Below are 27827 nucleotides of genomic sequence, written 5' to 3' on the forward strand. Positions count from 1 at the left end.
CCTGCCACAAGATGGCCGCCGCAGCCCCTCCCGCAGCTGCTCGAGCCCGTGTTGCCATTGGCTGGCTCAGAACACCTGACCCGCACGCGCCGGGCGCTGCGCCGCGCTGACTGGCCGATGCCGTGAGGCGGGCTCACGCGGGAGAGAGACGAGAAACGGGCGAGTAATTTCCCCGAGGGGCTCGACAAGATGGCGGCCAAAGGGCAGCTGCTGACCTGGTGAGTACGCTTCCCCCTCTCCCCCGAACCTAGCAGGGCGCGGCGGGAGAGTGGTAAGAAGCCTCCTCACTCCGCGCAGCGCCGCGCCGCCGCGCCGCCCCTCCCAGCCCAGCCCAGCCCGCTGCGCAGCCGGATCCGCATGCGCCCGGGGGAGCGGAGCGGTCCTGGGTTCCCGCCCCCGCCTGGCTCCGCCCCGTCGCTGTTTGGGGGCGGGGGTCGCCATTTTCTGTCGTTCTTTCAGGGAGAAGGGGAAGCAGCGAGTGCCCCGAGGAAAAGTTGTCATGTGTGTTTATGTATGCTCACTAATGAGAAACAATTTAGTAGTACACTTCCACGGTATGGATTTGGGGCAGTGATGTTCTTGTTTTTAATACAAAAAGCCCTATAAAGCAGTAATTCGGCTTTTTAAGCTTAGAGAGGTGAGTTGGTTTTGAATCAGTTTATTTGTGAGGGAGGCAGAAATAAATCTTTTCTCATGCCTTTCAGAATAGTTTGGGAAGATTGGCATTGTATAAAGCCTGTATGCTAGAACGGCTATATTAAGGAGGGAAAAAAAGGGCATTTAAAAGATAGAGTCTGTGTAGAAGACAAAATATCTCTTTTCTGAAAAAAATAAGAACAAAGTTGTTGTATTTTTCTCAAAATTCCTCCAACAAGTTCAACCCAATGTTCAGTTTTGGTTAATGAACATCTGAAAGCGTGTAGCTCCATTAGACTTTCTCTTACCATATCTAGAATTTATAGCCTGTATTAGGGAAATTGTCCTTTTTGGACTGTAACGAACACTGTATTTTACTTTTGGAATCCCATAGGGAATTGGTATGTGTATCACTTCAATAAAGAGGGAATGTAGAAGCACTGTGTAGATAGACTTTTTTTAAAAAATATAAATAATGCTGTTCTTTGTTTCTCAGGGACAGATGTGGCCTTTAATTTTGTGCGTATTGCGATGTTCTTGTTTTTTTGTTTTTTTTTTATCATCAGGGATATTTCACCAAAAAATGGCAGCGAAGTATTTTTCTCACGTGAAATATATGAAAAATATTCATTGGCTCCTAGCCTCTCTGAACTATGGCATTTATCAAACAGGTATAGTCTGTTATTTTATAATTTTGTGCTGTTTGTCATCATCCTGTTGATATCTACTCTTACTGTTTTGGGGGAAAGCACCGTGTTATCCAGTATACAAGGGTTTGTTACGTACTCCTTGCTTTACCTATTGTGAGGTAAAAAGAAAGCAGGAAAAGTCTATGGTGGGACCTCTGGTCTTATGTGTCTTTTGGAGAGTGGTATGGTATTTGGTGGGTTTGAGGATGGAGTTTGGGTTGTTTTTTACGGGTGGTGATTGTTGTTTTTTGCTTTCTTTTATGTACTGAAGAGGGATGAAGTTTCACCCACACTCTTAACTGGTCACAATAAGGATCCTGTGAGCCATGAACCAGACTTAGTTCTTTTTAGAAATTAATATCTTGGTGTCTGTCCACATCTTCTCACTTTGTAGAAGGCTGATGGTAGCGTACATTTAAATCCTTTTTACTTGTGTCTTTTGGAAATAGCCAACACAGTTTATTTAGATCCAGCAGTGTCTTAGGTGCAGTGGAGATGCAATTAATTCTTTGAGTAATGAAGAAACCGTATAGTGTTTGCTGAAGAATAGGAAGTGAAATTATGGGAACACAGGTGGTGCAGGTAGTATTGGTTGTGCAGTTTTGATGTCTTTTTTAAATTTCTTAAGCTGAGGAAGTAGAATCAACATTTTTTTTTGCGTAATGAAAAGCAGAGCTGATGCTGCTGGATTTCAGAAGTTGGAGGACTGTATTTATGCTATTAGTTTTTTTAGGAAGTCATTAAGCTGGTAAGAAGGTACAAATGACAAGTGTTTCATGGTGGATGAACGTTCATACGACAAAGAATGTGGATAAGAGACCGACGTAGCTACTGTGCTTGAAGTGGGGAGTTCGACATGTGGAGAAATAATTTGTTGTAAAGTGGAATTACTGTATTTTTATGAACTGACACTAAGAACATGTATTTGAGAGGAATACCTGTCTGTATCACATGGCTCATCTCCGTTGGAGTAACTTTGTTTGAATTGGTGGAGATGAGCACAGCCCTCACAGCTTGCTACTGGGTACACTGGATATTTCTGTAGGACTCTTCTTTTAGATGGTGTAGAAAAAGGATTTCTGGAGTAGACATGACTGCTCTCAAGAGTGGGATTGTGTTCGTTTGTGTATGGTAGAAGTGGGTTTATAGCCACAAGAGAGATTGCAACCTGAAGCATTGAGAAATTGATGGAACTGGCTTGTGTGGCTGTAGTCAAGAGGAAGAGAAATGGGACCTGTTGGGGCAAATCTGAAAGTAAAAACTGGAGGTAATTTGTCAATTTTTATATAGGGGGTTTCCGATACGTGTTTACTAAAGTGTATGTTCTCTCACTGTAGAAGCTGTGAAGGCAGGTTGCTGATAAAATGAAGGGGAAAAATTTAAGCCGTCAGCTCAAATAAAGTATCATGCTGTAAATATGGACAGAAAAGCTCTGTCAGATTATTTTGGTTTACACCCTGATGAAGACTGTGGCAGCACTGCATAGTGAAAATATCTTGATGTGCTGCCATTTCATTCAGTGCTGAATATAGTCAATTTAAGCTGCTAGAATTTCTTGATGTTCTTACATTGGCATATCTGAGTCAGCATCTTGTCGCTGCTGCAGCTTAATTAAATTTGCCAGTTTATGCCACAAGGAGGACACATTCTCATATTCAGAGAGACAGCTGTGAAGTATTGTTAAGAACTGCGGACGTGATACTGCTGGGTTTGAACAACACTTGAAATGTTTTCTACTGCTGAAATCATGTCTTAAAAATATGTTTTTTCCAAGATCAGCAGTTAATGTTCATTAGGTTCGTATTTTCTCTCTTAAGAACAGTTGTTTTAAATAGAGCAGGTGTAAGATGGCCTTCACATACTGGAGTTGTTTTAAGAACCAGCTTTATAATGGTACTTTTTTGTTGTTGCTAGGTGTTGTGGTTTTGACACTAGGGCAGCTACACCCCTTGCCTTAGCCCAATATTACTTTTGGCAACTGATTTCAGCATTGTTTAGAGTAGAAACTCTTGAATTGTGTACTCTGTTTCTAGGAATTTCTTCGTTGAAATCTGGAATTTCTATTGCTACAATTAAGTAGTTTTCATTTAGTTCTTTTACAGTGAAAAGAAAGGCTTTTTCTAGTTAAGGCTTTCTCCTTTACTGTCATAACTTTGACCCATAAGTTAGACCTTTCTGAGTGCAGACTGTTTCTGAACATGGGCCATCAGTGAATGACGAAACGTTGAGACTCCTCTTCATCTTTTAATTAATAGTGGATGTTTCCAGAAAAAAAAAAGAATCAGAGGTTAATATTTAGCTTGTCACCTCAATATTAAGTATACAGACTAATATTTACACAATCTTGTTTTAAAAAAAAAGTTGAGGTTTTTCACTCTTTGAATGAGTGACAAACCTGCTATTGGTACTAAGGGTTAGTGTGATTGTCAAGGCGACGTTTCAGAGTAAGGAAATTCCTATGACATAGACTAGGAATTGGAACAGTGAGACAGTGCATTTTGCTGGATGTGAAGTTTAGACTTGTATGAATGCCTTTATTAATTCTAACAAATATTAATATTTATGTGAAAACTTTAAGTTCTTTCATTTATTACTTTTCTTTCAGAGAGGCGAAGAAAAGTGTGGAGGCATCAGCAAAGTCTTCAGAAAAGACACAGACTTGTAGCATGCAGGCTGCAGATCCAGTTGAGGTGGAGGCTGAAAGCACAACAGACGATCATCCTTTTCCAGAACCTAGACTCCCCTATCCATTTACCTCTTGTTTGACTGAGAAGGAGCAGAAAACATATTTGTATCTGATGACTAAGTACTCAAAAAAAATAAACCATTTTCAGGTTAATGCAGGAAGTCACCAAAGAGAATTATTCACATATCTGGTAAGTGTGCATATATGTACATATGAACATCATACAGAGAGTCGGGTTTTTTTGTTGTTGTTGTTATAAAGTTAAGGAAAATGTAGCAGAAATGTTTTTAAATTACATTTGTCATAATTTCGTTTTAACATAGTATTATGGATGGCAGTAAAGGTTTAAAGTATTCAGGATAACATTGTTAATGTAAATTAAGTATGGTTTTCGTTATTTCCTTGAAAGTGAGTGGGGTTTTTGTGGAATTTTTGGTTTGGTTTGGTTTTTTTAGTAGTAGTCTAGACAACTGATGGTAAGTGTAGATCTTTGATAGCTCATCAAACACCCATCCAGCCGCCCAAAAACCCTGCTTTCTTTTTGGAGATGGAAAAGTTGACCTTACTGTGATTTTAGCATTTCATAATGGTGTGTAGCAGTCTTTACAATGTTCGGAGATGGATGCATTTCAATGTGATCTTTGGCAGCACCCTGTCAGGGGAACTTTCTTCATTAGCGTGTGACAGGATCTGTGTGCTGACCCTCTGTGCTTGCGGTATCAGCCCTTATGGGAGTAGAAAGGCACACGTTCACACTTGCTGCTTGGTCTCAGCAATGCTGTTTAGATAGTGAAATGCTCTGTCTCACGTTGCTTGCAAGTATCTTTTTGATTGAAGCCTGTATAATGTAATTAATCAGCAAATGTTTCTGAGCCATTGCATTTGGTTTCCTGGGCTTCCTTGTTAATGCTATTTCCTTTGTTTTATGCTGTAACAGTGGGAATCATTCTCAGGCAAATCTGTACCCACTGCATTATTGTTAGATATAATGTAAGCTTATGCAGTCTGAGCTCAGGTGTTCTGGTTACTCTTGTCGTATAAACCTACTCCAACAATGTTTTGTAACCTTTCTTTTTGTAAACCACCAGTGTATGATAAAAAGAAGCCTGCTGTTTGTTGGGGGGTGGGGTGGTGTTTTGTTGTTTTGGAATTTTTTTTTTAAGAAAACGGGCCTTGCAAAAAGTATTTTTACTTAAGTGAAACTCTGAACATATGCAAAGACTTGCCAAATTGAGCAGCAAGGAGAATTTGTGCCCCCTCTCGTACCATTACTACCTCTGGAAATTTTGCTGGTTACATACCTAGCCTACAAGATTCAATTCTGTCTTAAAAAATAGATTTTTTTTTTTCATTTCCCCCAGCAAATGAAAGAAGTAGTAAACAAGGAAATTGCAGAATTTATGAAATTTGCCCAAAACGCTGCAAAGAGCTGTGCCCAAGATTATGATACCATCTCAGAAGATGCATTACGTTACACTGAGGTAATTACTTTTAATTTCTTTTCTTCTTGAATAATCACGTTGGAATCGTGATTAAGATATGTAGGCACTGCTCGTGGGACCTGGTGTTCCCTGAACTTCTGCTGACTCTGCGTTGGGATGAGACATGAGAAGTTGCCACTTCCCTTATGCTGTGCAGCATGGCTTGGCCTGCAGTTTATTGTAGCCAAGAAGATATGATATAAGTGAGGTCATTCAGTACAATACTGTACAAAGATTTAGTTATCAGTGAAGTAAATGACATTTTTATATTTAGGAAGGGAGAAACAACGTTTTAGGTGTGTATTTACATTAACAACCTGCTCCTCGATATACACTACTGGACAGAAAGTTAAGCTTTCTTCCACAGTAGCATGTTACACAGTCACGTTAATCAGAGATTACTCAGGTTTTAATCATAATCATCTGCAAGTTCATGCTGTGTTAAATATCCACTTTGATGATTCTACAATCAAACATGAATGCAACTTTAGATATCATTCTTGGTTTAATAGGAGATATTCTAGAAAAGAATTCCAGAATACAGGTTCATTAAACTTTACTATCAATGAGTTGACTTGGTCTTGCTTGTTTTCCTTACAGTGTCTTGCCCTAATTGAAATGGCCTACTTGTATATTTTCTGTTAAAATTTCAATCTTTTCTATTAAGTGCTGTATCACGTAATTTTACAGAAAAAAAAGAAAAAAAACCAGAAAAATAAATGTATTTATTAGAGAGTAGAGTGTTTAGTTAAATTCAGAAGGATTGCTTCCTTTTCACCGTAATAATTTTTATTACGTGCTTTTTCATGCACAAGATAAATTTCTTCTCATGTTTAAATATGTTTTGGGCACACGTGAGGACAAAAATCTTGCTTTTTTTTCTAAAAATCAGGATTGACTTTGTAATTTTATATGTTACACTTGTGTCTGTTTTTTCTTTTTATGTTAGGAATTACTACGTGCTTGTATTGGACATGTGCAAAGGTGTCCTGAGTTTTACACGCTTCAGGAGATCATGAGTATCATGGGAGGAAAGTTTCATACGCAGTTAACCTTTAGGCTGGAAAAAAATCTTCTTGCAGTGGTAATATTTTGCATAGACATATTGGTTTTGGTGTTATTTTCACATAAGTAGAGTTACATCTGGATTGCGTTATGCAAGGTTTCACGGTTTTTTACAAGTATTATTCAGTGCTTGAGTTAAGGGTTGTAATTTAGAATTAAAATAGTTAATGAAGACAGTAATGAAATGATTTTGATAGTAAGGCTGTTAACACCCTTCACTGTATGTTTGCAATAAAGACTACATTAATAGTATTTTTTTTTAACATAAACTAACCTTATAATGCACTTGCATAAATTCTTAATATTTTTCATTAGAAGAAGTGCAATGCTGGGTCAGCATGATATCAGTTAAAGCTATTTTTTGCTACTGCTTGATTTCCTGAAGGGTACGGCAAGACGTGGTAAAACAGATTTCCCTACCATGCCTGTTCAGCTGCCCACAGATTATAAAACTGTTACATCTATTATAACTCCAGAAAAAAAGGCTTCTGTTATGCACAATGTAAGTAACCTTTTTATTGTAACTTTTAAGGCATACTTGATAGAGAAAAGTGATTTGGTCCTTTTAATGTGGCAGCATTAAGTTTCTTCGTATTTTTTTCCCAGTCTTACACGTCTTGTAGCATAGGAACGTGTACTGTATCATTTTTAGTGTTTCATTTAGAGCAATCGCACTGCCCTCTTCAAAAGTTGGGTTGTTACCTTTTGGACCTAGTGCCTCTGGAAGGGACTTCCTCTGTTCCTTTAGCGAAACGTTAGAGAGCTCCTTAAATCGGAACACACTGTCTGTGAAATGTAGGTAGAATTGCTTATTACAGTGTTGTTCGTTTTCTAAGCTATTTCTAATTTCTGTGTCTGTGAGTGTGTATGCATACGTAAGAACGCATATAGGTGTAAAGGCTTCTGATTTAAGAAAGAAGTCCTGAGAGTAAGAAGAAATACTTTACACTGTCTAGTTTTCTGAAAAGTCCATTAGGTTAGTTTGCCCTGGGGATTTCTTTTGCTAAGCAGCATAAACTCCCTTTCTGAGTTGATCAATTTTTAGATTCCGTTCTAGCTTACTGTTAAATGTCTGATGTGTCTGTTTGTGTTCTTCCACAGAGGAAATCAATGAGTTTTTCATTCTCTAGAACTTTTTTTTTTTTTTTGACAGTTTAATCCAGATAATTTGTTATCCACTAATTTAAGGAGTTTTTTCACATATCAAAACCCAAACTTCCAACAGAGGCACTGTGATTGCCCAGACAGTTTTGCTTAAGAAAGTAGCAGAGGTAACACAGGAGAATGATGCATGCCTCAAGTGATGTGACAGCTATAAAGAGAGAATATTTCTGATGATGTCTCAGGTGGCAGAAAAAAGAACATAGCTAGATCTTATTTATCTCTCGTGGTCTTCAGTGTTTCTAGGCTTCCATTATCTTCTTAGTCCCTCATGTCCACCTCACACCTCGTGAGCATTCCCAGCCTCCTCTCTTCCTGGAAACCTGTACTCAGAATGTTTAATAATTCTGTCCTTTCAATTCTGAATTCGTATTGTTTGTGGTTTTATATTTGTTTTAAGATTCTATGTATGTAATCTGTATTTGAACAACTGTGCAATTTTAACCATACTTTAATGTTACGTGTCTTTATTGTGCTGTTACTCAACTCATAAGAAGATCTGTAATATCTGTCTGAGTGAATCTGGTTGGTTGTTTTTTTTCCTGCAATGCACTCCCATATTTCACTGTCATCCAAATTCCTATCCAACCTATTCAAATTATTAGGAATGAACTGAAAGATACAAGTTAAGAAGATATATTTTCTCACACTGCAAGATGGATGCATAAGATTTAGCCAAAAATCTTCAGGAGAACTTTTTGCTTTTTCATTTGATTCTGAAGCCTGGCACTGTGGTGGTATTTGAGCTTTTTTGGGCGGGGGTTAATCCATGTTTGTGTTTGTGGTTTTTCTTATGAATTTTAATTTATGTATGTATTATTTTTAAAACTTTACAAATTTAACTTTTTTTTCTGTTTAGGATGTTAGTTCAGATTCAAATGCAGAAAAACTTGCTTTGAAATACTGTCCTCAAGTTGTTTTAAGTAATCAGTCATTATTTACTTTACTGAATAATCATGGACTAAACTACAAGGAGCAATGGGAAATTCCAGTTTGCATTAAAATGATCCCTGATACGGGTAAAGTATGTTTTTGTCATAAAAATTATGGTTTTGTACATTAAGTCCTTTATATATTCTTGTAATCCATTTCAAGCAGACTGAAGAACAGGAAATTAGAAAATTCAGTAAAACCAGCTGTGGGAAGGTAGAAGGTAGTCTGGTTTAGTTCACAGAATAATACATAGTTGAATCTTGGTTTTGTTTAAAAAAAAGAAAGAAGCTAAATTTAATGAAAATCATAATTATAAGCTCAGATTTTAACTTTTTTGAAGGAGCAGCACTCTAGAGTGCAGATATAAGAAAACAGTTTCTCTTACGTACTTCCATGTTTTTAATTTAAGGAATTAAATAGTAATAAAATTTGACTTATTTAGTTCACACATCTTAAAGGGCAAAAATCTGAATTTAATTGTTTTCAGCTGTCATCCGGTAAGGAGTCAGACACCTTTGTTTTGTAAAGAAACATGTTTAGTTTAATTCAAGTTATCATAAAAATAAACTTTAAAAAAAATCTGTTGCGATAGTTTGTTCTGTGTTTTCAAGGAGGAAAGCTGATAGCAAGCTCATTTCCTAGTTTTCTACACCTTGTTCCACCTTGTTACTGAAAATAGTAACAACCTCTAGAGGTATCACCATTAACATTGAATTTGGACATACAGCTATTTTCCACTTGGAGGAAAAAAAAAAAAAGAAATCATTTAAATGTTCTTTTACATTTCAGTACTGTAAGCTCTACTCCTTGGAGAGAAAACTGCATGAAGCTGTTAAAATTATCAAGTGAACTGATTTCAGTAAGCTAAAAAAGATAAATTCTGAAGGTTTATGAAAAAAGAGCAAACATTTTCTGGAATTAAAAGGACCTATTGACATCACAGAATAATGAATAGTTGATGAATGCCCATGGAGATCACTTGTCCCAACTGCAACAAAAGATATCTTGAATAAACTGATTAACTCATCTGAATGCTACACTTTATTTGTCAAGCACTCCATCAGGAATTTGAATATAGATTTTTCTCTCATTACCTTCTTTTATTTATTTATTTTTTTAATACACTAGGGTTTTTTTCATTATGAGTATTTATAATGATTATTGTCTTGGGGCGTCCATGTTGTGTACATTTCACACAAATTTTTAGAGCAGACTTCTGGATAGTGGTAAAGAATCTATGATATATCTGCAAATCTTACACGTTTTGCACTTTCCTGTGTGAAATAAAATAACTTGATGTGTAAAAATATGCCTGACTCCTTTTATGTCAGCTTTGCAGTTTTTAAACTTAATTTTTAGAATCAAAGTTAACACCTAAAGGGCATTCAGAATATGTTAGCAATATCTAGTGTTTCTTGAAGGGTTTCTCCTTCCTTTTCCACCTTCCCTGTAACGCACGTCTTACATTAATTGTGTTTTTTTCACTCACAGATGTATTTTTTTCTAAAGCAGTGATAAGATGTTCACCATATGCCTTTGCTTTCTATGTAATATTGGTCAGGGGTTCGCTGTTATTTTTGGACGGATCTATGGATGACAGATATGTAAGTGTATTAAAGTGTAAACAAAAGAGTAGGGCAGCAAAGCTCAGACATAGTTACTGATTAGAAGAAATAGAAACTGCAGCCATCACTTTTGGGCAATGAGAATTTAAAAGAAAATAATCTGAGGTTCATTAAAGGAAGAAAAAAGATCCTTTTGCGAAACAGAATGCGTTTGATGATAAAGTGCTGTATAAGGAATGATGGATCCTAAATTCTTATTTTACGAATTCTCTATTTAGAACTGCATTTAAAATAGGATTGACTGTTAACGTGGTGTGTACTGCTGGTGCAGGATCCTAATAATTCACACTGTATCTGGACATATCTTTATGTTCTGTTGTTAATGAATGCGAGGATAGTATTTCATTTCTTCTAGTGTGAATGTGGAATGGATTTGACCATAATTGAAAGTTGTAAGATTTATTATTCAAATTATATAACAATCTTTTTTCCTTCATTTAATATGTACTCAATCTCTTTCCGTTCTTGAAAAGGCAGCAAACTAGCTAAAGTGGTTTATGTTGATTCACCTCTGCTGAGAAAGGAAATGACAGTAAGAGAGAGGAACCAAATCTTCCATGAAATTCCAATGGACTTCCTAGCAACTAAAAAATCTTACGTTTCGGTTTCTGATGTATCGATGGACAAACCAGCTGAGGACAACCTGTTTCAGTGGGATGTATGTAGCTTCACCATTTCTTAAAAACAAAAAAAACCAAACCCAAAAACCTGTGTTATAATTCCTAAAGTACTTGTTCGTTGGTAATGAAGGAAAGTTTAGGTTTCCTGTTGGTAGTTTTTGTACTGCTGAGTTACAGACCCTATGTTTTAAAATGTCCGTCTAGTTCCTTTAAATGGTTCTGTTACCTTGGCATCTCAGCTTTAATGTTTACTCCATTAAATGTATTTTGATCAGTTTATTTAAGTGGTAGAAGTTCTGTGAACTTTATTTTTCTTTTGAAAGGCCTTTCAACTCCTAGGACTTAAGTTATTCCATGTTGAACACAGGAATTTTTTTTTTTCAATTACTGTCCCTCTGTCCCAGTAGTCAAAATATGGATAGTAGAACATTTTTCATGTTTTCAATTTGACAATGTCTCGTTTGTGATTAACGCATTCTATTTATTAGTTTGTTTTATTATTTTTTCTAATATTACTGTTTTTTCCTCCCTATGTTAAGATGTCTTCTGATACCTACCAGTGCAGGAAGATTCCTCTCCCAGATGACACAGGGATGGACTTTGATGATGATGTTACAGAACTGGAAACTTTTGGAGCATCTGTCAAGCTCTCAAGAACTTCTAAAATGGAAAGTGCTTTTCCTACAGTTAGTAACACTGCTAAAGTTTTATCACAGGGCCTAAAAATGGGCAAAAAAAATACATCCACCATAAACAGTGGAAATGAAGAAGGGAAAAACATGATTTCTCAGCAAGGAGTTTCAGCATGTGCGAGCATGCAGCTTCCATCGTTAGATGGCATTCTGTGCTTCAGCTCTGAAGAAAATTCATCTCATAAAAGCTTTAATGCAGAGGAGGTAGGACTGAACAAAGCACAGCATGTCATAACCAAAGAAGTACTGGACAATGAAACAAAAGTAAATGCTCTGACTAATACTGTTAGAGACAAGAAAGAGTCTGATGCTGCACAAAAAAATAAGACTTGCACTTCTTTATGCAGTAGTGACACAGATGAAGACCGTTTGATAATTGATACAGGATGTAAAAACACTGATTGTTGCAAAACACCTGTACCAAACACTGTTTCTCATACCTCAGCAGAGACTGCCAAGTCACCTTCCCCCACCCACATTCCATCAGCAAGCATGACTGATTGTTCAGATACCGTGAATCAGGTAAAAAGTACCTCCAGAAAGCCTGCAAGAAAGTTGTCCAAAGAATTTGATCCCGTCGGGCAGATTTTGAAAATGCAAGCTGAACTTCTCAAGTCACCATCCCAAAAAGGTCATGAGCACCCAGTTGTGAGCTGTGATAATTCTGAGGCTACACCAGCCCATGGACCTCAATCTCCAAAACCATTGGTGACCTCCAGCACAGAAACTCTGCCGGCCCCTGCCTCAAATCCCAACGGCTCATCTAGAAACACCTGGACTTGGCTTTTTCAGGGAGTACCAAAAAGTAAGTAATTGTGTTTGTTCTGTAAGGAATAAAATTTCAAATTTTCAGCGAAATTGAACAGAAAAACACTTTAACTCCTTTGTCTGAAGAACATCCTAATAATATCTCTGTTACATTTATGTAGAGATGTGGCTTTTTTTTTTTTTAACAATACCTTCTCTGTGTGAGAATTACTGTCTTGCACACATAAGGAAGCATTTTGGGAGATGTTTGTCCACAGAGCAGAATGTGAAATATTATTTTACTTTAGAGAATCAAAAAGTTGTTATACACAAGATTTTTAAGCGAGGAAAAGAAATCATTTGGTAGTGCCGTGAGCTGCTTTTCCTCAGAAATTCAAGTATTTGAGTAGCCTGGTCTGTGAAAATAGTTTCTTGTCAATCAAAAAGTGATTTATTTTACGTTTTCTGTAGAAGGAAAATCAAATTATGCTGTTTCTTAGCTCCTAGCAGTCTGTTCCAGAAGACTAATGAGGTCTCATTACAAGCCACCTCTCCAAGTTTTCAGGCATTTATCTGGAAATTGAACCTACTATGCGCACAGACCTCAACCCAAGAACTAGAAGTCTTGAAGATCCTAGGGACCATGAACTTTGAGGTTTTTCTCACATGCCTGAGTTGCTTCTCAGCTCTGTACAACGTTAAAAAGTTAATTAGCCTCATGGTAAAGGATGTGCAAGCTTGTAATTTTCTGTTTTATTTTCTAATGTTTACAACATGTTTCACTGGTAATTTCTGACTAACTGTGCATTTGCACATAGGAATTAGTTACTTAATCTGTAGTGGAAACAGTTAATACAACTTACCCTGTTTCAGTTGAAATTGTGTTATCACTTCCTACATTTTTATAAATTTAAATAATTTTTAATTGTCACTAAAAGACTATGTCTTCTCCCTCAGTTTGAAGGGTTGAGCAGCATGGTACTGTTTCTATTTCTCCTTTTCTTAAAAAAGCCAGGGTATGGCATTCAGGTGTTTGATAATAGATTTTTTTTTTTCTTTTTTTTTGTAATAGAAGTAATGAAACCAATATTGCCAAGATGCTGAAGTGTGACTGGGAAAGAATAGAAAGCGTAATTCTACAGTTGAAGGTTCTATAGCAAGCTGATAAATCTTTATGCATGTCTTTATTTGAAGAAAGCCAGAACTAAGTTAAATAGTTTACTATCTAAAATTATTTCCATTCACTTGGATGGTAGTATCTCACATAGCATACATTTATTCAAAGACGCACATAAACTCTAAATTGAATGTTAAATGTATTTATCCGTAGCACCACAGCAATACCTTTTTGTAGTTGTGGTTTTGATACATATTTCCACATATCAGCAAGACAAAAACCAGAACTGGATAAATTTGCAGTAAATAATCTTAAGCAAGTTGGAGGCTTTTTTTGTTTATTTCAAATGTTTTGTTAAAATATCCATAAGGGATGCAAGAATGTTTGTTAACCTACCTCAAAGCTGCACTTGGAGATCTAATAAGTGTTGCTTTTGAATACGCTAGTATTGAAACTCAAGTTGAAGCGAAGTCAGTTTGGAACAGAGGCTTATGCTACCATCCAAACCTGAGGCTTGAGTTATTTCAGTAACTGATAAATGGATGGCAGCTCTCAGGGGACATTCATTGTAAATTAAATTTTTATCTCCTTTGTGCTGAGTGACTGTGGCTTAAAAAACAGCCTTTAAACGCCATTTGTACAAGAATGGAGTCTCACAGCTCTGTTTGTATAAGAAATTATTAGATGATAGCTAGTGATAGATAAAGGATGTGGGAACATTTAAAAATACACTCTTTAAAAGTTTATAGTGGTCGTTTTTCCAAATTGAAATTTTTTTTTAATACGTAAGTGACTTCTTGTGCCTAATGAGACAGTTTTCACCCCAAATTCTTAGCAAATAAAACAGATGCTATTTAAAAAAAAGGAAAAAGAAAAAACCACACCACAAACCTACAACAAGAGAAAAAAAAGCTAATTAGCTTCATGGTAAAGAATGTGCAAGGTTGTAATTTTCTGTTTTATTTATTTTACATAGGAAAGCTGCCAAATGAACTTCAGATGCTTGAAGAAGACCCTTCAGAGTATAAAGCACCTCAGGATGGCAACCTTGTGTATAAGCTGTTCAGTTTGGATGATCTGTTGTTACTTGTGCGTTGCAGTGTGCAAAAAGTGAAGTCATTGCCACGATACCATAAAAAGAAGAAAGCCCCAAAGGTACGGATTTTGCGGTTAGCTGTTTTGATATGGTTTGGTTTTTTAAACAGTTGTGCTCAACTGGCATCTCTAGCATTCCCAGTCCTTCATACCATTTGTGTTTTCACTCAGACAATTAGTACATTTCATTATAACTCTACAGTGCGTGTCTTCTCTAAGTAACTATTTGCTATAGGAAGAAAGGGAAGAATAACTTGTGATTTTTAAAACTGACTGGTTTGTAAGATAAGTGCGATTCTGCATTTGTTTACTACAGCTGCATTACAGTAATATGCATGGGTAATTATACTCACGTAAACTAATGTCTTTTGAACTATTCTTAAGAGTTAATGCAGTAATTAGGGGTTTGGCCCAAGGCTTTGAGAATGTTCCTAATTATAAATACTTTGAAGCAGGATTCAGCCTTACTTTTTTACCTAGTTAAGCAGAGAAGTAGGAGCTAGAATGAACAACAGAAGACGCATTTAAAGATAAAAAGAGATCCTAGTCATTCTGTTTGAAAAGACTATGGTAGACATCTCAGCAAATCCTTTGTCGTAAGGAATAAAATGCTTTAAATGCAAGTGTAATCCAAATATTCCTTATAACATCAGGAGAAGGAAAGCTTTCTTCTGGAATCCTCAGTAATTTATTACATTTTCTAGAGTCCTTTGAATCATTCAACAAATTTGATGTGGTATCTCCCTCCCCAGAATACCAGAATTATGGAGGGCAGGCATTTTGTGAGGTGTTTATGCTTTGTTGAAGTGGAAATAGATCTTTGTAACTCTGTTTACTTGCTAAGATTCCATGCTCAGAATTTTATTTTGAAGAAATACCACCTCTTTGCTGTGGATCCACTGCTTAAAAATGCCTGTGAATAGCTGCTTAGTTTGTTAATCAGAAACTGAGTACTGTTGTTTATTTTTTAAAATTCCTACTGAAATTTAAACTGTGATTTGTCAGGTGGAAGAAGCTTGTATTTTCTCTTAGTGTTAACATGCTAAATCGTCACACATGCGAAGGCTAGCCTCTGGTTTCAAATGAGAGCCCAAGCATTAGGTTCTAATTTCAAGTCAGATTCTTACAAGGGGAATAAATGGCAGGATTCCACTAATAATAAGCAAATCAGAAATATAATAATGTATTTATTTCCTTAAATTCCTGCAGAGGGCAGTAGAGCACGGAAGTGTGAACTTCAGATTCATTTAGTGGCATGGAAAAATTACTTGGCGACAAAATTTTATTATTTGCTTGCCTGAGCTTTTTTGTTTGTTTGTTTTTCATTTCACCTTCTACTATATTGAGTCTTTTTAGTCTGAGGTTTGTACTGTGGATTTCATAGAATGTGAGTCATCACGCAAAATCTATAAAATGGCTTAACTGCTTCAACTCTCGTGGAAGACTATGGTGGTTATCAGCTACAAATTGTAGTTCATTTGTGGGCATTTTTTGGACAGTGAGTGCTGATTTTTTCATATTTCTTCACTTTTATAGCTTACTCCAGTATTCCTGTTGCCAAAACTAGAATATCAAGCCTATTATGGTGTCGAAGCTCTTACAGAAAGTGAAGTATGTCGGTTGTGGACAGAGAGTATGTTGCATTCTGAATGTTTATTTTATATTGGTAAGTTCATGTGTTAATTTTTGCTTAAGAAACATGTATTTCTGCATATTCTTAGAATAACAGAAGATAAAAATATTTATTAAGGGTGTATTCCATCTGTCCTTATATATTTAAACTTTCTAATTTTAGTGTTCACTTCTATCCTGAATAAGTGCTTTGTGTAAAATTTCTGTTGGTGGTGAATGAGAATATTTCGGCTTTGGTTTTAGATTAATAGCACCCGGTAATCTTTTGTTTTCAAGAAGTGCATTTATTTGCCTTTCAAAGACAAATACATCTGTAAGTGTTTATTTAGTTCTCTGAAGTTAGTAGTCTTCATGACTTAAAGTATCTTTGGTTTGAGGGGGGAGAGTTTTTAGTTGGGTGGGGTTTTGTTTTTTTTTTTGTGAGTCATATACAATATACAACTTATCACAAGAGTAGTACAAATATTTTTTAATGAAATGTGAGCTGTAAATGTGTCTCAGAATTTTGTGAAATAATTTTAAATAAATTTGGTTTTACATAACAAAATAGAAGATGAACAGAGGATCAGGTGGGTGGTTCAGAGGATACTGATACCCTGGCCTTTGAGCTTGCAGTAGGGGAGAAGGTCTAATGTTACTTATTTTTCTTTGAAATCAGGTAATGATGTTGATGTTTTTACACTGATAACATGTAGACAGATAAGGTACAAGAGAATGAGGAAAAATAAGCAAGATAGGGCTAAACCAAGTTCTGTCATTCAGAATAAGAGAAATTACATGCTTTGAAAACTATATACATGTGTCTAGTATCTAAAGTACTGGCAATAATTTTCTGGCTTAGCAGAAATCAAATTCCTAACAAGAAGAAGAAAAAGACATCGTAGCATAAGTTTATTGAAAACTTCTTTCCATAGCTATGATATTCCTCAGGAGTTCTGAACCCTCAATGATCTTACTTAAACAAACACATTTTCCAGGTTTTTCGTTGTCCATATCTAACTGATCCATGAAATTTAATTGCCTAATATGTGATATGACTTGAGACATCCCTATGAAAGCAGTGGTCTTGAGAGTACTTGCCTGTATCATGCAGGAGATGGAAACAAGAGATAATGTAATAGAATCTCTAAATGCGAACCAACATACATTCAGTGAGAATGAAGCAGAGGAAACTACAAATCTTGTATAGAGGAGACGACAGCTGTAATTCAGTGCATAGAAAATAAAAAGACAATGAAGCAGGGATAAAAAGCATGGAAATGTTAGCAGAAAAATGCCTTACTTGTAAAGACCATTTATCAGAAATCACATAAACCAAGCACACTAGGAATGCAGCATTTTAAGGAAAGTTACACTAACAGATGTCCTGTAAAAAATGCTATATTACAGTTTGTACAAGGACATTTTAAACGTCGGGGAAGGTTTTATGTCTATTAGTATACATATGTTCTGTAGGGAAATTAAAATGATGCATATAAAGAATGGGGCAAGATTATTTTAACAACTCTTTTAGTATATGGAGAGCTCTCTGATACCAATTCTCTTGTAATTAATAAGGTTTTAAAAGGGAAAATCAGCAGTAAAGTGGTTAGTCAAAATGCATTTTAGATAATATTTGGCATTTGCTACGGGATGAGGGAAAGCCTGTTTGTACAGTGAATGAATGTTCTGCAGTGGGGACTGCCTGGCTTTCCTGTTGTATAAAAAAAATCTCTTGTTTTTATGGTTGTTATGGCAGCAGCTGTGGCCTGTGGTTGCCTTACCTTCCTGCTTGTGCACCAAATTACACTTTTGCTGTTGGTGGCTCACATCAGAATACTAGTTTAGAAAGGCTGAGTTCTCTCTTTTCTGATTTTTACATACAAACTTTGTATCCTATCATAGAATTATAAGGTTTATCTGAAATCTAGTATATTTGAGGTGATAGTTTTGCCAGTTGCATCTGCCTTTATCTGCTGTCCCTATTTAATGGAAACTTTGTTTCTAAATTTAAATGTTAAAAGCAATATTTGCTGTGGTTTTTCCCTTCTCTAAAAAAATCCTCACAGAGAGGTAATTATGCACACAGTTCTCCATTTCTAATTATATCTTAACATACAGTACTGAAGCTTTTCTTCTCTTTTTTTTTTTTTAAACAAGCAGAACAGTATACTGAATTGCACTGAAATTTAGAAAATTTCATCAACATTTTCATTATGTTTCCAGAATCACAAGCAGTGTGAGGAAATAGTTAAACTGTAGAGAGAGGGCTGATCTGCTTACAAAGTAAACAAACTGAAAGAATGCACATCTATCTAATCTTCCATCAGTTACGGGATACTTAACCTTGTGCGCAGAAGTTTGCAGACAGCTCATCCAGCCACCATCCCTGTTTTACAGAGTCTCTCGGGAGCGTAGGAGAAAGCAGGCTGCTGCTGCAGGAGTTGTTCTGGCATGAACAGCCATCCCTTCCTGATAAGGAGGTTCCTGAGTCTCCTTCCTAGATACCTCCGAGCCATGAAACTGGCACAGAGCCCTAGGCTGGCAGGCTTAAGTGGCCTAGCCTCTGACACACTCTCTGTGTGCTTGGGAGAAAAAGTCGTTGGGATTGAGAAACACTGGTTATTCCAGTGATGTGTGTTTGTCAGCTCTTGGATGCGTTTCTTCCAGCAGCAAACCCTGGGGTCCACAGGGGTTCTTCTTTTGTGTGCTCCGAGGAGGCACAGGATTACTGTGGGTTGTCAGTGTCCCACACAGTCAATTAGTGCTCCCAGCATGCGGGGCAGGGCCTCTCCCACCATTACTTAAAAAACAAACAGACAAATCCAAAACAAACGAACAAACAAAACGCTACAGATTCGGAATTGGACTGTCAGCATATCACCGACTTTTGGTACTGACAGAATATGTGATTTATTCAGGTAAGCAAATTGGGGACTGCAGATTTTTGGTACCACCATGTAGTTTCTAATAGAGGTATGTGAAAAAAAAAAAAAGCAGGTGCAAGTAAATTATCCATCTTACTGAAGAGCAACTGCCACAGCTTTTAATAAGAAACTGTTACCATATTCTACTTGGTGATTCTTTCTGCTCTGTTGAGAAATATTGCGAAGTAGCTGTGAAATTCTGCCTTTCTGTTTGTATTTCTGCTGAGCTGTGAAAAATACAATGTTGCAAGTATCCTGATTTAGTTAGATGGCTCTTAGCAGCAGAAAGCTTTGTCCTGAAGCTCCAGGGACAATTCTCTAAGGGTGATAATATCCCTGTATTGTGGACAACTTAAAATGGGGTGAATATCTCATTCTTTTTAGAATCTCAGACTAGTTTGGGCTGGAAGGGACCTTCAAAGCCCATCCAGTCCAACCCCTCCACAAGGAGCAGGGACATCTCCAACCAGACCAGTCGCTCAGAGCCCCGTGCAACCTGGCCTGGAATGTTTCCAGGGATGGGGCATCCACCACCTCTCTGGGCAACCTGGGCCAGGATCCCACCACCCTCTCTGTAAAAATTTTTTTCCCTATATCAAGTATGAATTTGCCTCCTTCTATTTTAAAACCATTACCCCTCATCCTGTCACTACAGGCCCTACTGAACAGCCTCTCCCCATCTTTCCTGTAGGCCCCCTTGAGGTACTGGAAGGCCACTATAAGGTCTCCCCAGAGCCTCCTCTTCTCCAGGCTGAACAGCCCCAACTCTCTCAGCCTGTCCTCACAGGAGAGGTGCTCCTTTTCAGATCTACATTAATCTGATACCTGAAAGTGAGACTACTGCTGTCATGTGTTTGGTGTAAGTAAAGAGGCAGACTTGACTCAGATCATGCTATAGTTTGAAGTATTTTAAGTGAAATACCATGTCCTATAATAAAGGTGTTTTTAAATCAGCCATACTAGAGCCATAGACTTATTGCTTTTTTAAAAATTACCGCAGAGTATGAGTGTGAAAGTATGGAACAGCTGAAAACTGTGATCTTACCGTTACTAACACAGTACCTAGAACTTGCATGCTTGTTCAGACACTCCTGAGACTATATAGTTTTTTAAGTGAAGCCTCTAAAATCGATGTTTTGAGCATGTAGCAGACCTCAGTGTGAAATTGCTTAGGAGTTCTTGGATCTTGAAAAGACTTAATTCACTGTCTCAACAATCTTTTTTATTGCCAGTAAGTATGGATGGAAAGTTCTTTGGACCTTGGTCTGTGCCCCATAGTTGTCTGGTGCTGTTCTTCAGTGTTGTATTGCCCTGTCTGGCTGAGGGAGGAATCTCATAGCTCAGTGCAGTGACTCAGCAGTGCTGCTTGCTCAGGAGATGAGAAAGAAAGCAGAAGTATAACTAAGAATTCCTGCGAAAATTGCAATGTGTGATACTAAGTTGAATTTTTTGTTTTGTATGTTGTCAAAGAAGGTAGTGATGGTTTGCACAAAGGCAGAGATATTATCAAACAAACTTAAGACTGCTATCTTCCTCTTGCTAGTAGAGCACCTCACTTGGCTGTTGATTTAAGTTCCCTTGCTACTCAGATAGGAAATCCTGCATCTGCAAAGGGAGTAATCTGTCACGTGTTTCCCAAATAAGATACTTGTACTTGATCTAAGCAGTAAATAAAGTTGTGATAAGCTTTGCTGATTAATGAGAACCTTTTACCCCAGCTATTAGTCACTTATTTGCATTAAGTGCCTAAGCAAAACTTACTGCAAAAAGAATAGTTTAGCTTCACTTGAATAGGATAATATTGGCCTTTAAATAAAGATAATTTGAAAAATTAATTGGAAAGAAGTACTTACTGTATGGGTAACTTACTGAATCTCAAGTGTTTTCATTAGTCACTCCTCAAATGTAAGACAGTAATAAAATTAGGTATGAATAGTTCATAGGTATTTTTCTACCAGCTGTGCTGTCAATGAGTTTGGAAATTGAGAAGTTTGATTTGAGGAGAGGCTGATAAGTAATGGAGAACACAAGCAGAATTTTTTTTTTTTTTTGGTAATTACTTCAAGTTTCTTTTCCTGTAGTCAGTATTGCAGAATATTATACCTAGCTGCTTAATCTTGCAAAAAATACTGATATCAAGAAAAGTAACAAATGTTCAGTGTTTCAAAGAAATGAGTTCTTATGGTGCATTTTTTTTTAAATTTGTTAAAATGAGAGTTCTTACCTGACCTTCTTACACATCACATAAATTGCTAGTAATGTTTAGCTTGGAATGTGAAATGCTTTGGTTTAGCAGTTTTAACCATACAATTGAAGTATTTACACTTCCTATGAGAGTGGCTTTGTAGTAAGGCAGTAAATTCCACTGAGTTGGTCCTATTTTGTTATGGTACCTTTTCCTCATCCTCCTTGTGGGAGCTGGAATAGAACAGATTTGTGGGAAAACCTCAGCATGAGAGAGAACGTGAAGGTAAGGCACAGTCACCACATCAGTGTACAAGCTATGCTAATGATCTTCATTGCGTATCAAGTGAACACATGGGCTAAACTGTTCTTGTCAGCCTTTATTTTTAAAATGTGATGAGGAGAGCTTTGAATTGTTGCTCCTAGCTATGTCAAAGACAAATAGTCTTTAATGATTTGCTGTGAACAAGGACTGAATTGTAAACTGTAATTTTTTGGATAAGGGGGAAAAAAAATCAAGAGATGAAGGTACAAAATCCCCAGAAAATCAAATTATGCAATTGTTCATAAAACATATCAGAATAGAAAAACAAGTATATTAAACTCAAAAGTAAATTTGTTGTAAAAGATAAACTTTGATCTGTCCAGTGAGGAAGCAGAGTGATAAGGATCAAAAGAACTTGAGAAGATACAAACTTACTGATGAGGTTAAGACCATGGCAAAATGAGGCTATATATCCCAGATATCACCCAAGATGTAAGACTCATTGGAAGTATGGGCATCTAGAGTTAGAAAGACAGCCCAACTACAGATGTCTGTGCTTAAAGCAGCTATACATTTTACTTTCCATTATTGTGCAACATTGATGAATACTTTTCACTGTTCTACACTGTAAAAGAGCAAAATTTTTTATTCCTTTTGAAATGCATTAGGTCTGCAAATTATGTTTTTGCCTTTGTTCTCTTTTGGTTTTAGTGCATTAATGGAGTTAATATGTTTCAGGACGCATTGATGCTTTTACGTCAAAGCTTATTATGCTAGAAAAGATTTCTCCAGAGACGTTAAGAGAAAAACTTGGATTGATTAAGTGAGTATTTTTAGTAGGGGTTTTTTAACAATTAATTTGAAACCCTAACAAGCATTGCAAGTTACTACTTTTCTAATTTTTCTATTTCGCAGGCCTGCAAATTCATTAAATATACTTCATCACATTTTGAAGAAAGTGTCTGAGTAAGTGCTCCCTTAAGAACTTAGTAGATATCCTGATCAAATGAAACAAAAACATTTAAATACTATTTTTCATTTTGAACTTTATCTTTTTAGTTTGCAGGAGGGCTCTTATTTATTGTCTCATGCTGCAGGAGATTCATCAGTTGCAATCTACAGGAGTTCTCTTGACAAGTCAACGAGAGCATCATATAACTTACATAAAGCTCATTGTGATCTGCCTGCTGTACCTGCCACTCTTTCAGTCCCATGGGTGCCACTAGATCCCAGCCTCCCTTTGCCCTATCACATGCATCACGGAAGAGTTCCTTGCACCTTTCCGCCTGCACCCCAGGAAGCCGTGCGGAAACAGAAGGTCAATATCACTCTTGATGGAAAAGCACATTAGCAGTTTTGAAATAATGTGTTTCAATCCCTTGGATGTATAGCTAGTATATTTATCTGTCATCTGTGGGGATCAGAGAGACTCTACATAGAGTTCTGGATCGACTACCAAGAATAGGAATGCCTTTTTCCTGAAATATACTTCAGATGAGGGTCATCTCACCTAGCTTTAAACATTACAATAGAGAAGAACGTTTAAGCTCTTTGTGCTGTTAACACAGGGAAATGAAATATTTTATAAGATGCATCTCCACAGCAGGATGAGCCTCCTAAACAAATTGTAGGACTCATGCTGTAGAATTTTCTTTCTAATTACAACAGGAGTAAAGATGATTAGCACGGCTATAGACAGGTAAAATCAGGTTAACGTGATTCTACTGTTAGAGTCTGTTCCATTGAGATCTTTTTGCAGTTCTCTGTGATAGATTAAGTGTTTTGTTTTGTTTTAAAAAGAGCACTTTATTGCCCCATTTGATGGCAAAATTCTTTCAAAATAAAGTCTGGCATCTTTAATTTGAGCTAATAATACTTCTGAATGGCAAAAAGAATGTAGCGTTTCCCTTAATTAAAAGCTTTGTCATTGATACGCTTGCAGTACAGCTGAAGCAGATGTATTACTTGCATTTTTAGGGATTTTTCCAATTTTGCCTCTGTGATGATGCTTTTTGTTGATGTACTTTTTCTTCAAACAATTTCAGGAAGGACCTTTTAACCTGGTTTCCTGTTTTTTCAATCCCACCTTCATCTCCATTTATCCGTCTATCTTTCCCCGAGGTCTCAAACTATTGAGCTTGTTGGGCTATTTAATCAGAAACTGATGTGTCTTGGAGGCCTAAGATCATGAATTTGAACCAGCTTAGTGAAAATAAGTAGTCAGGTAGAGGAGAGGGATCCAGATGAGAGTGTTTGCCCTGTGGAGATGGCAACAAGCATTCAACTGTAACATTTGATACCAGAAATCTTATGTGGACAAGAGAGGTTGTACGCAAATCAGACACACACACACAAAAAAAAACAATTATCAGAGCTTTTACATTACTAGGTGTGAGATAATTGTATGGCAAGACAAAAAACCAAATGACATTACTCTTTACTGAAGGTTTAAGCACTTTCCTCAGGCCCTGAAATATTTCCTGTATTAATTTATGATTCCCAATTTCAGCGGCTAGGGTGGAATATCTTGGATCTGTTCTTGATTGGTTGTAGTTTTAAATGAAGCTCATGTAGAGATAAGAGTGATTCTCTGCTGAAAAAAAAAAGCAGCTTTCCTTTTGGCCCTCTAAAGTACATTATCTCAATTGGACAAATTGCCGTGGATCATGTTGCTCTGAACCTTTGAGGAACCTTTGAGGAAACTTTCATTGCAATTCAGGTGGCTTCCCTGACATATAGAAGCTAAAATTCTCATTGATATGCTCCTGCCTGTACAGTGAAACATTTGTAACAATATGTATGCAATATTGTTTCTAAACTAAGAGTAATATGTTGTTTTGTATAGAGGCACATATACTTTGTCTAGAGGCATGGGAATATCTTAATTTAAGAAAACACAATTTCCATATCTCAGACATAAATATAAAATTTTACTGAAAATGAGCAACCTTATACAGCACTTATATTCTGCATTTCTTCAGAGTGCAGTTAAATATAAAGAAATAAAATGTTTTAGATGTTTGAATGTGATCTTCCAGGCATCATTAGGATAAGTAAAAATTAATGTAGCCTAAAAGTCACTAGCATCTGTTTTTTGTTTTTAAAACAGAATAGAGTTTATTATGAGAAGAAGAATTAATTGGTCTGCATCTAAAGAAACTTTTAATGGAAATTTTGTGGAAATTTTTTAGGAATCCAACCTGCTTTGTAATTTATGCTGGTGAATAAGTGATGCATATCATGCTTTGGAAATTTCCCAAAGATCCCACTCTCAGCTCTAAGATTTTGAACAGGTAGTACAAGACTCTAAAAGTAAGAACATTTTCAGGGATTATATTTCTTCAGCATAGATTTACTCAATTGTGTAAAAGCCACAGGCTAACTCTGCCTAGCTTAGTGGACCGTGAGATGCTTTTTAGGCCCAGTTATGTTTTAGCCACATCCTGACTTCATATGAGGGCAAAACAGAGTTGTGCATCAGTTCCTAACTGCCTAATGCACTTTAGTTTCTGCCAGAAGGAAATCCGGCCACGTAGGCAAGAAAGAGGCAGGATTGGTCAGATCCGGCTGGTGGCAGGAAGAGCAGCTGTGCCCGGTCCAGATGTAGTCTCTGAGTCTGGCTGGAATGACAAGTAGAGTGAAGGTAGTTGTATGTGTTTGTGGTTAATACAGACTTAAGATTATTAATTCTAGTTTGTTTGATTATTTTTATTCTCTCCTCATATGTATCTAGATGACTGGGACAAAAGGACAATTGGACACGCCCTATGAGGGAAAGTCAGTAGCTACGGAAACAAAAGGCAATCCAGCTAAGCCTGTTAGAAATGAAGGTGTGGCTACAAACAAGCTGAAGAAGAATTACTACAAACAAAGAACGGTGAAGAAAAAGTGGAAAAAGAAGTACAACAAAATGCAACTGAAGTAGGAATAGCTGAACCATGCTGTAATGAATATGGCCTGGAGAAGGACAGTTTCAAAGGAGCCAGAACAAGCTAGCAGGGGAAATGGTTCCATAGCTGAAACATTCTATAAACCCTTAACCCTTTCTTACCTCCATGGACACATGTCAAATGAAAATCTCAAATTCAGTCAGAGCAGAAAAAGCAAGCATCAGTAGCTGAGGTTAGGGGACAAAAGTATCTTCTGTTGGTCTCATGATTTTTGTGAAAAAAAAAAAAAAACTATGAAGAATGAAGCAGTGGTTGACAGCAATATCTGATATCACATAACAAAAAGAAAAATAACTTTTCTTAATTCTCCCAGAATCACTACAGGTTTTTATTCGGACATATTTTTAAATTATGTTTTGCTTTGTGTAATGTGCATAACGGGAACAACATGGATTTAATGACTTAGTCCTTTTAATGCACAGTGTCTACCAGTTTTTAAATTACTTACAAAAATACATTTTCTTTATAGGATGGTGTAACAAATGGTGTTTGGGGAACAAAAGCTGTGTTTGTTTGAATAGTATGTGCCATAAAGTTGCAGTAGGGAACTTATGAGTACAGCAGAACAGTTAAAATGTATTTTTCTTGTGCTTCCCCAAAAGAATGTTTTTGATTCTGGCATGTCTTTTAAAAATTAATATTGCAGTTATTTACTGTATTGGTGAATGGCTAGAGCCTAAATCTCATCTCAGATTGCACACTGATATGCAGTTGTGTTTACTTGAGGTATTAAGGCTTGCTTGGAGGAACAAGTGATGGGATCAAGGCCTTGGTCATCATTCCAAAAACCCCACCAGACTATGCTGTACATCAGCAGTTTGCTTGAAATTTGGAGCCAAACTTGACAGAGTGAAGTTGGGAAAGGAGAATACTTACTGGCTATGAAATGGCCAAGCAATGTGATGACAGGAGGTTTCCTAGTGAATGAGAGTTGTGTGGAAAAATTGAAGTTGTTTTGAATGTTAGTATATAAACACATTGTATTCTGTGATGTGTTTGTAACTAACATAATTGCTTGTGAGGGAAGGTTTCTCTGCATTATGGCTATTTTATGGTACATACTTTCAGTGTTTCGTCAAGCAGAATTTCAACAGAAACAATCCTTGAAATTGAGGCTTGAAAATTATGTTCTCCATCATCGCTTTTTGTTTTGTGTTTTCTGGATTTTTGCCTATATTTTCCTTTATTAAGAGTGTTGTTTTCAGAAGAGTGCATGAGTTCTTGAAAGCTGCAAGAATGAGTCCAATAAATTCTTTCCCATTTTTGCCTTTTAAACAACACAAACAACTGTTTAAAAATATCTGAGCCAATTTGTGTTTGGATCTTGTTCTGGAGAGCTGTTTGTATGCATGCTTAAACTGCTAACACAAAAAACAAAGGCCTTAAAGATGTTCTTCCAGGTCTTTTGTTTGGACTAAAGAAGTTACCAAGTACACACATCTGATCAAACATTATTCTGCTCACTGGGGCTTGACATGACATGTTTTAATGTTATGAAAGTAAAAATAAAATATTTAAATCATTTACTGGGGTATACCTGTTTTAAAATCCTGAAGACTTCTTTTTAAATCAGGCTTAAATGATGAATATATATTAAAAAGTATTCTTTGTGAAATACAAAGCATTTTCTGATTTTTTTTTTCCCCACAGTTAGATATATTTGTAGTATTAGTTTATTCTTTTTTTTGGCTGCTTATGCTTTTAGCTGCAGTGATATGCTAATGCCACGCTGAACTAGCGTAGAGCTACTCTGCAAACTACGAGTAGTTCTGATACAAAATCCTAACTGCACTTGGTGACCTCTCATGCTAGGAATATTTTAGGTGTGAGTCACTTTTTGCCAGATAACTAACTCTGTGTGGGGATTCAAAGCAGTTTTGAGTTTGTATATATAAAAAGTTTTTCCAGACTTGTATGAAATTCAGTTTCTTGATGCAGTTTTGTATGTTAGAAATGCATGGTCTACTTGCCCCTATGTCTATCTGCCTGAAAGACTTGAATCTTTCTCTTAATAGCATACTATTATGCTACCCAAGTATACTACTAATGATAGTATACTAGTTGTATACTATCTATCTGTTTAGAATAGGTAGGGAGACTGGAGTTTGTATACCACAGATGAGATGGCTCTTTAATTCACTATTATGTTTTATTTGTCTGTTCTCTTTTGGATTAAGTGGGACTGAAGTAATTTGCTCTTAGATTAGTTAGTTGTTTGAAAGACTTCAGTTTTGTTCACATGTAACAGGCAGGAGTACTACAGTATACTCTTGCATCTAAAATAAAATTCTATTTAAAAAGGAGTATGATAAGAGTTGAAGGGAAAAGGGATAGCATGTTTAT

General features: G+C 36.6%; 1 protein-coding gene across 2 annotated transcripts; it reads left to right on the forward strand.

Annotated features, from left to right (window-relative positions):
• Window positions 1-134: 134 nt before the first annotated feature.
• Window positions 135-27010, forward strand: ICE2 (interactor of little elongation complex ELL subunit 2). Of its 2 annotated transcripts, XM_086757532.1 has the most exons (15): window positions 135-218; window positions 1203-1307; window positions 3931-4201; window positions 5373-5492; window positions 6442-6576; window positions 6943-7059; window positions 8578-8737; window positions 10750-10934; window positions 11436-12393; window positions 14429-14607; window positions 16084-16213; window positions 22273-22357; window positions 22450-22500; window positions 22594-22852; window positions 25268-27010. In XM_086757532.1, exons 1-15 carry the CDS (start codon window positions 190-192, stop codon window positions 25457-25459), a joined length of 2976 nt encoding a protein of 991 aa, XP_086613658.1. In that variant the 5' UTR covers window positions 135-189; the 3' UTR covers window positions 25460-27010. The 2 variants fall into 2 exon arrangements, with proteins under 2 accessions (XP_086613658.1, XP_086613657.1); XM_086757531.1 differs by lacking the exon at window positions 25268-27010 and having other exon boundaries at window positions 172-218; window positions 22632-22800.
• The last annotated feature ends 817 nt before the right edge of the window (window positions 27011-27827 follow it).

Source organism: Chlamydotis macqueenii, chromosome 12, assembly GCF_036417535.1.
Source record: "Chlamydotis macqueenii isolate bChlMac1 chromosome 12, bChlMac1.mat, whole genome shotgun sequence".
Lineage (NCBI taxonomy): Eukaryota > Metazoa > Chordata > Aves > Otidiformes > Otididae > Chlamydotis > Chlamydotis macqueenii.

Bases quoted from the DNA above. Each gene is read 5' to 3' on its own strand.
- ICE2 (XM_086757532.1), top strand. From the start codon at position 190: ATGGCGGCCAAAGGGCAGCTGCTGACCTG. The intron at 4,202-5,372 runs GTAAGTGTGCAT...CATTTCCCCCAG, and splicing joins GAGAATTATTCACATATCTG to CAAATGAAAGAAGTAGTAAA. The intron at 22,358-22,449 runs GTGAGTATTTTT...TCTATTTCGCAG, and splicing joins GAAAAACTTGGATTGATTAA to GCCTGCAAATTCATTAAATA.